The following is a 10049-nucleotide window of genomic DNA, read 5'->3' as shown; positions in this document are numbered from 1 at the left end:
ACAAATGAATCTATCTCATGAAGCAAAAGGGGAAAACAATTTCTATGGAAGTTAAGGTAGATTAGATTATTAGTCAATGAATCTACATTTCCTCACTTTTGCCATTAAGAGAAGAGTATACTTTGCAGACAATTAATGATAAGTTTGGCCAGGTGACCTGTCTTGAGAGTATAATGAGGTTGGGAAAGTAACAGTTTATAAATTCTGAGCCCACGCATAAAGAAACACAGATCGGCTTGCCTCTCTGACAACTGCTAATCTCTCTTATGAGGAAGTCATGTACTAGGTAGCCCACTATTCAGAGAATTAAATATACAAAAAAGGATCTGAATTGAATCTGTGGTCTGGAGCCCAGTCTGTACCTGCCCTACCTGTATCAACTGAAACCCAGCCAAACCAAACTGGGTAAATGAGAAATGAATGTTTGTTTTTAAATGACAATGCAATCTTGGGAAGTTTGTAACACAACTTTAGCAATTACCTACAGCAACTACTTACATAGTATATGAAATTACTTCTGAATATTTATATACTTTCTTTATATGAATATAAGAAATAAATAAAGAGAATATAAAATCTGCATTTACAGTCAGAGATAGGTGTATATTAAATATGAATTTATTTTAAAATAATATAAGATCTCCCCTCTTGTAATTAAACTACAGTAAAAATATATCTGAATCATGGCCAAATTATGAAAGTTCATCCCAAGTTCTGTCAATGACTGGTTTGTGTTTGATTTACACAAATATATTTACCCTTTTAATTTTTTTATTATTTAACACTTTATTTTTTCATTAAGTATGTTCCTAATCATAGTAATTAAGAGAGTCAAGTGAGGAGGTAGAGAATTCAATAAAACAGGATACCTTCAAAAATATCTGAAATCTAGTAGAGGAAAAAACAGACATGTAAAAAATATCAAAGAACACTGAGTATACCCCATGAAAATGTCAGTCTCTATCAAAAAGAGAATCTAATCATCGATAATGCTGCACCAAAATCGATTCAGAAAGTACATGTAGCTCCCTTCTTTGAGCAAGTGAGGCAGATGCAAGTGGCTTTTATATACCAACCTTGTAATTGCTGCATAGTAATCTTGAGTGTCAATTAATTATTCTCAAATTTATTATTCTCAGCTCAAAATCCATCTTGTCCTACATTGTCTTTTCTGAGACAATGGAGCTAGATCCTATGCCCTTTTCTACCTTGTCGACTCACATGATGTTAAGTTTTGTCAGAAAAAGGCACTGGAGAGGCACTGCCAGAGAAAGGGCTCTTGTTCTTGGTTTCATGGTGTTTTCTTCCCTTTGTCTACTGTGATGTGGTTGCCAGCTGCGCGCATGCACAAAGTCCTATGACATTCACCCTCCAGGAAGTCTCTGTGGCCAGTGTCAGTCTTAGCTCCCCTGCTCCAGCCTCTGCCTGCTGTCATGGTGGCAGGGAGGTCTTCCTGTTTGTCAGTCACAGCCTGAGATCCATCCTCACCTATTTCAGCCTGCAGACTGTGGAACTGCTCTATGCCAGGGCAATCCAGTGAACATGTCCGCCAGAAAGCCATCTGCAGCACACTGCCTGCAATGTAGTCTATAATCCATCCTCAAGGAACAGGTCTGACTCCCAGTGAGTCCATTTCCTGCTAATCTTCTTTAACCGTACAGTATTCCTTATAATTTTCTTTTATCTCCTCTTTGTAGGCTGTCACCAACAAATGGTTAAATCTTTAAATCAAAATTCCCTTGGTTTTTGTCTCCTGACTCAATTTGCCTTACGGACCTCGCTATCCTGAGTTGTTCAATCCTTATTTTCAATGTTCAAGGGGTAAGATAAATCAATTAATTTAAAGATATGAGTGAAGTTATTCACATCATGGAGACTTAGAAATAACAATTCTTCATATTACCTTTTTAATTTATACATGATTTATTTTCATTGTAAACAAAAGTTTAAAAATGTAATATATGTTCTCAGAGACACAGTTTTAAAAATTAATATAGATTTTGAAATAATTCACCACCAAAGGTAAAGCTTCAGATAAAAAATGGATTTTAGGTGGATATGATGCATCACTATAGATTTATGCTCAGTAACCAATGTACCCCTCCGGTCAGTGATGTTGATAAAGGGGGAGGCTCTGCATGTGTGGGGCAGGGGACATGGGAAATCTCAGTACAGTCCTCTTAATTTTTTTTATTGTGAATCTAAAACTGTTCTCAAAATAAAAGGTCTTAAAAATAATCCTAGAAAAACAATTGTATGTTTTTTGAAGATACTAAAAATATGTTCTTTATAAATGGTGAGATTACCATCATACCAAATTTAGGTAAGCTAAAGTGCCTGGTGCTTACAAACATATCTGTTTACTTCGAAACATGATTGAGACTCAAATTCGTGGCTGAACAATCTCACATATGCACAATTCCTGCCCAGCTCTGAAGTTACTGAGAACCTGAAATACAGAGAATCTTATGTCATTAATTTAGTAATGTATATCCTAATATTTTGATAAATAAACAATTCATTTAGCCCAAATTTAGATGAATATTTAAATGATATTTACATATAGTCTGAATACTTGTCATATAATTTTGCTATTGAAACAAATGTCTTTATATAATTGTTTCATATTGCTTTTTTGTTTCCAAGATTAATTTTTTTTGAGGTATAAAATATTTGAGTTTTCAGGAAACTTACCATTTGGAAGAGAAAGTTGAGTCATTTGACCACATCCACGAATTATCGTTTTTGCGGGAGAGTCCAATCCATGAAAACTCATTGAAACTGTTCAAAAAATTCTATATAAAAAAAAATGTTATGAGAAGTCAAGTAAAAGATTGTACATTCATTTGAATTTGCAAAAACAAATAAACTTAATTCTTTCTAATTTATAGTCTTTGAATTTACAATATTTGTTACACAATGGACACATTAAGAAAATCTATTAATTAGTATGACTAAGTGAAGAGGACAAATTGACAATAATAACAATTCCAGAGATCTGAAAATTGAGCAGACTAAAAATTGTGGAATATTTATTATTGAAAAAGGTTTTAGAAATTCAGGTGAGAATGGAGCAAATATGTAGTCTTCTTGCCTACTCCTTCTATATCGTACCCCATTCCCAGCTCATCTCAGGAGTAAGAAAAATGACAGTTTTTACAGTTTGAGGAAGCTGCAAATATCATTGGTGTTGTTGCTACAGGGACAGACTTGATTCTCAGTAGGAATGGGGTGGTAAATTGTCTACTCAAAGTGCCCTATTTGCTAGGTAATAAGTGAGAAAAGCTTGATTTTTCGCAGTCTGAGGATGTAAGAACTTGGAACATAAGGAGTGGATTGCTGAGATGATAAGCTTCCCAGAATAACTTTTTACTTCATATATCCCAGACTAGAGCCAGAGAGGCCAGGAAACCACAAACAATGATGGGCACAGACAAAAGTCTTTTCTCTCCAAAGGACCATGAAAGAAGCAAAATAAAATGACAAAAAACTTTGAGACACCAACTGCCTTATTCCAGCCAAAAACTGTTAAAAAGTCCAGCAAAAATATCACTCAAGAATGAAGGGGAAATCAAGACATTCTCAGATGAAAAACTAAGAAAATATAATGCCACCAGGCTATCTTTAATAGAATGACTAGAAGGAAATATCTAAGCAGAAAATAGATGCCAAATGAGGGACTCTTGGGTTATCAGGAAGGAAAAGAAAACAGAGAAAGAGTAAAAATACATCAGATTTATCAATTTTCCTTCTTTTCTGTTTTCAAAATTGTTTGAGACAAAATTATAAATTGAAGTAAATTTTAACATTCTCAATCAATGAGAATCAATGTGATTCTCAATGTATGTAGTTAAATATTTGAGACAACTATATTATGAATAGACACAGTAAAGGGACATAAGGGAGGTAAGTTTTCTCCATTTTACTCAAACTCCTGCAGGCTATGCAGACTGTGATTTCTACACAGTAGTCTTCCTTTATTCTTGGTTTCATTTCCCCTGTTTCAGATACCCACAGTCAACTTGGAACCAAAAGTATTAAATAGAAAATGCCAAAATGAGAAAGTTCATAAATTTTAATTGGGTGGAGGTCTGAGTAGCATGGTAAAATCTCACACTGTCCCACTCCTTTCCGCCCAGGATCTGAATCATCCCTTAGTCCAACAGACCACACTGCACATGCTCCCCACCTCTTAGTGTTAGTCGCTTGGTTATCAGATCCACTGCTGCAGTGTCTCAGGCTTGGATTCAAGTAAGCCTCATCATACTTAATAAGGGAACGAAAGCTCAAGGCGAACGATTCTGGCAATTTGGACACGCCAAAGAGAAACTGTGAAGTGCTTCCTTTAAGGAAAAAGGTGAAAACCCTTGATTTAATAAGGAAAGGAAAATAAATCTTATGCAGAGATTGCTAAAATCTACAGTAAGAAATAACCCTCTATCTGTGAATTTGTGAAGGAAAAAGAAATGTGTGTTAGTTTTGCTACCGCACCTCAAACTGGCTAGGTATAGTACACTAAGATATTTTGAGATAGAGATAAGAGAGAGACCACATTTACATAACTCGTATGACAATATATTGTGTAATTTTATTACTAGTTATTAATTTTATTGGTAGCTGTTTTATTAGTAGTTATTCTTGTTAAACTCTTACTGCGACTAACTTGTAAATTAAATTTTATCATAGGTATGTATGTATAAGAAAAAACATCATGTATATGAAGTTCAGTACTATCTGTGATTTGAAGCATCCACTGGGGTCTTAGAACATATCCCCTAATATAAGATGGGAATACTGTGTGTGTATATAATATTATATACACATAACATTTTATATATTTTCATTTTTATAAAGATATATATAAAATATATTATCTCTATATTAAACAGATGAGAGCATATATGTGTGGAATTATATATGTAAATATACTTACTCATGAAAAAATAATCTTCGTGATAAATTATGACCCATCGATTACATAATGATGTAGAAAAGTATCAACTTCACAAGTACAGAGCGCAAAATATAAATTCCCAATGGATTATAGACTTAAATGTAAAAGTTAATAAATAAAGAAAAAAGATACAACTTGGACAGTAATGAAGGAGATTATCTTCATGAATTGGACTGATTACTGAAATAAGTCTGAAAGATCACTAATACTCAAAATATTAAGTTGGACTATGCTAACATTTAATAAATTCTGGTCATTAAAAAACTCCAGGAGAGAGTGAAAATGTAGTCATGGAGTCAAAAAAAGCTATTTGCATCTGATAAATTTAATAAAGAACTCATGTTTGAAAGATAAAAAGAACTGCTACGAAGAAAAATGACAGACGGCATATAGGAGAAATGGGCAAGAGACATCAACAGGCACTTCTCTTTCTCTCAGAAGAGAATGTCATAATGATAAGTAGCCTGAAAAGATGTGTTCAGTCTAATAGCAATCTGAAAAATGCCTATTTATATCATAATAATACTTTTATGTAATGATAAAAACTTATAACATGGAAATTCTTGATAATGCTGCTTTAGAACACAAGACTATCATGTAAAATATATGTTTACACAATAAACTAAAAAAGGTTGTGATAATTAAATAAATTGGACATATCCATATTTTATGACACTGCAATTTTATTTTGTCACATAGAGAAGAATATAATTATATGTATATATGATTATAACAATATAATTTTATTTATATATTAACATTATATTATTACAAATATAATAGTTATATTACATATATTTTCTACATATAACTTATATATAATATATAAATTATCAATATAAAATTGAAAGAAGTGCATAAAGATTTTAATAAAATAATTATTCATAATACCCACACATTACTAAAACAACTATATTCTGAGTAGGATAGATTGAAGATGTTATATATATATATATATATACACAATACAGCACTGAAAATTAATAAAGTACAAATAAATGTAATAGTATGGATGAATGGCAAGAATGTCATAGGGGATTGCAAAGAGACACACATAAAATGTGTACTGAATGATCCCCACTATATAAAGTTCAAAATGAAGCCAAGATAATTTTAATACTGAAAATCAGAATAATGGTTATGTAAGGAGGGAGAAGTTATGAGAAGATACACAGGAGCAGGGCTACTGCAAACTGGAAACTTCTGTTTCATGATCTGATTTATAATTACATGGGTCTTTCCAGTTTGTAATCAATCTATACAAAGATGACATGATTAGTTTCCTTGATATATTGTAAAACTCAGCAGTAAAACTTATTAGTGAGAAATGCAATTATGGTAACATGGTTGTCTATGAAATCTAAGAACTGGAAATTATCATATGTTTCTTAATGGCATAAAATATAAATGAGAGATTATGATGTCAAACAATGTTATATTAACAGATTTTAAGATAAACTACAATTATATACAAAAATATGAATATATTCTATAATATTCAATAGACCAAAAACATCTTTTAATAAAATGTTGGAAACATTTAAAATCTTACCATTTCTTCTTCATTATCTATATAAAGCAGGCTAGAGTTCTTGGAAGCACAGGCCATCAGACTCTCAGTCCATGTTTTCCTTCTGGTACTAAAGTAATAGCAATTGTTGGAATATGTAAACCATTCCTTTGGACAATGACCACAATGATATGCTGAGGAAAAATTAAGAGTTATTATGAAAAAAATAATTTGAAATTTTAAAAATAAAAATTAAATTACAGATTTACATAGGTATAAATATATATGTAAGTAGCATATCTATATACCTTAACTCCATGGTACATATAAAACAAAACACACTCACACACATGCTCACAGAGAAGGGTCACACTCTCATTCATAATTTGTGTATCCTTATAAAGCAAACACCCAAATAAAAATATTCACTCTGCACATGTCCTGAATGTCAATGAACAAAAACACTCTTTAAAAATTAAAAAACACATTAATCAATGTCATCCTAAAAAATAAGTTAATTAATTAAAAATTAAATAAAATAAAAATACAACTTATTTTTATCACATTAGTGCAATAGGAAATTTGAGACAATTGGCAATAATAGGTATGGTGTTTTAAAATGAGTATTTTTTTATATTGTTGTATGAGAAGATACCCTCCTGCAATCATTATTTATGAACATTTACTGATTATTTTATAATTTATGTTCCCTGTAAAAAATTTATATCATTTTACCTAGACTTAGATAGAGACAAAATATAAACTGGGTATTATTGTAACTTTGAAAGTCATATGTACCTTTCTGGATCTTTGTTATTAGAACTGAATAGTTCTTCTCCAATATTACAGTAGCTACAAAAATCAAAGCGATTTTATTAATAAATTAATTAATCTCAATCAAAATAATTTTGCTTTTTAGCTTAACAGTTTTTCTATTGTTTAGAATTATAATTATCTGAAATAAAATAGATTTTACCAAGAAAAATTAATAAAGAAGTAAAAGGGGATAAATACTATAAAGCTGAAAGAACTAAACTTCACCATCTCTTATAATATTTGATTTAACCAATCTCAAAATGCATTTGTTTTCTCAATATGGTCTTTAAGTCTCCTAAAGCATGACTTTGAGTTATGAAATCAGAATAAATACATGTATATATGTATATATATTTATAAAACAGTTCTAAAATCATTCTATATTTATGCTTTGGACAAATTTAGAAAAGTATTTGACGTTCAGTCTAAATACAAACATTAAAAGAGATTTCTATGCAATAATATTAGAAAGTATTAAAGGCACTGATGATTATTAATGAAAAGTTTTCAAATAATCTTTCAAAAATTTACTTACGGGGAATAATAGCTTTTATTATCGCAGTGGACATCAAGACAAGGCAGATGACTGCCAGGACCCCAGCAATGAGCTTCTCTGGAGGTGATGGTAAAGCTGCAGGGAGAGAAATGGGAACACTGAGAAAGGACAGATGGAGGCAAATGCTTAGACAGTTTACACACAGAGAACCCACATGCACAGAGAATTGTATACATAACTTGGATCCCAAAACCATATCTACCATTGTAATCTTCCTCTCAGAAAGTACTACTGCATTTTCAGGAAATATAATGCTCTGTGAGTTGTTGGTCAAAGGCTACACCTTACAATGCCTGAATAAAATTAGTCCCGAAAATTCATGTTTACAATACTGTATTCCAACTTCAAATTCTGATCCTCACAAATGAAAAAACATGAGTTTATCTCCTATTCTTTCCTCACATCTCTGCAACCCAACTATACAGCCTAGAACAGTTATACTGTGTGTCTATTAAATGTTTTACCTTTGCAGTGGTATTTCTCATCATTCCCTTGAAGATCCTGAGAAGCATCTTGAAGATTTAATTCTGCATAGGTTATCTCCTGCTCACTTACTGACATGGAACTTTTCGTAGCCTTAGGTTTTAGTTCCTGTCTCTTTGAATACTTGGCCACATTCAAGTCTGCATAGGTTACTCCTTGGTTACTCATCTCTGCAGCTGAGTGGTACCAGGAACTGTGCTGTGAGGTAAGTGTACTGAAGAATAAATGGTATATGCACTGATGAGATGCCTAGCAGAGTAAAACTGGGTGGAGTAAAGGGTGAGTATTGGGCTCATTTCCTAGCTGAAAAACTAAAGGTCATGTTCTAAATACCTTAGAGCTTCAAACAAGAGTCTCGTGAGTAAATACATGTTTAAAGATATTTTACATTTGATAATATATTATTACTTGGAACAATGAACCACAATAAATTAGTGAGGAATAAAGAAGTTCATAAATAATAATATCCTCAATATAAGTCAGACTCTATAGAAATGTTTTAACACCACTAGCAAGTCTGTATTAAAAATTCAAATTCTGTATTCGAAAAAAGGATCATAATATTTATAATTCTGAAATCCACTAATGGTTAAAGACTGAGTGCTCAAAGATGAGGGAATTAGCAGTGTTGGCATATATGGTCATTTCCTGCACTAAATTAATTTTATTTGGTGACTTACAGTTATTTAGTAAAGAGAATGAGTTGATCTTTAAATGATCTTTTATTTGGAATGATTGTGAAGTTATGAGAAATTATTACAATTTTAAAGAAATATTTTATATGTTGAAAAATGCTACAGACACATGAAGTCAAAACCTAAACAATACTGACAAAAAAAAGACAACAAAATTTTTAAGATATTTCTGTAACACAAGAAACTGGTGTTTGATTTAAAGGAAAAGATATAAAACTATGAAATGATAAATAGATGGGTACATCATTTATAGAAAAACACTGTCTTCACACTTCCAAAATGATCCTCTAGATGTCAAAGTCAGTGAGCGTAGCTTTGGTTTTGTGAGCAATGGTAATGACTCAAACAAGGTAATTTAATAATTCAGTCAATAGGCTCTGCAGTCTCTGAGTTCTAGAATAAATCTGGCTTTGAAATTTATAATATATGATCTTTAAATAGTCCCTTGATGTCTGGCAACCTAATTTACTAATAAAAAGTGGAAAAAAATATGTAGACATAATGCATGTAAAACATTTAATATTTAATCTGACTTTTATAAATTCTCAATAACGAATTATGCTGATTATTATTTTAACAAATTGTCATGTTATTATTTCTAACTCATATCAGTTAGACCCTGTAATAAAATTCATTAGACAAGAGTCTCTTTATAAATTTGGTATCTTTTCTTGCAGCGTTTTGTTTAATTATTTCAAAAATCATTTGATCGCTTATGATTAAGCTTACATAAGCATTTCATGAGAGCTATCTCATCCTGATTTCTATTAACAGCCAAGCTTTTACTTAATCTAAGCACATGAGTAATTAAAGTCTTCACAATTCAAATAATTCATTTTAAGAATCTATTTTTAAAGTCTAGGCTAAATATAAACTATTACTTATAATTATGTTGTACTGATTTAAAAATCTAAAAGTAACTGTTTTTTGTTGTAATTCTTATAGGATTTTACTTTAAATTGTTTGGTTCACACACCCAATTATGCATGTGTGAATGCACTTGAATAATTCTCCACAGGCAAGAATTTGAATAGT

At 31.3% G+C, this 10049-nt stretch overlaps 1 protein-coding gene across 1 annotated transcript; it reads right to left on the bottom strand.

The window, feature by feature from the left end:
• Positions 1-1149: 1149 nt before the first annotated feature.
• LOC107505617 (NKG2-A/NKG2-B type II integral membrane protein-like) lies at positions 1150-8502 on the bottom strand. Its single transcript, XM_016135872.2, is given in 6 exon segments — positions 1150-2449; positions 2695-2795; positions 6507-6658; positions 7263-7316; positions 7816-7911; positions 8301-8502. Coding segments are annotated over 6 exon segments (720 nt in total). The 5' UTR covers positions 8488-8502; the 3' UTR covers positions 1150-2319.
• Positions 8503-10049: the final 1547 nt, after the last annotated feature.

This window comes from Rousettus aegyptiacus, unplaced genomic scaffold, assembly GCF_014176215.1.
Source record: "Rousettus aegyptiacus isolate mRouAeg1 unplaced genomic scaffold, mRouAeg1.p scaffold_m13_p_2, whole genome shotgun sequence".
NCBI lineage: Eukaryota > Metazoa > Chordata > Mammalia > Chiroptera > Pteropodidae > Rousettus > Rousettus aegyptiacus.
Note: the sequence above shows the minus strand (reverse complement) of the source record. Positions and strands in the feature narration are given on the sequence as shown.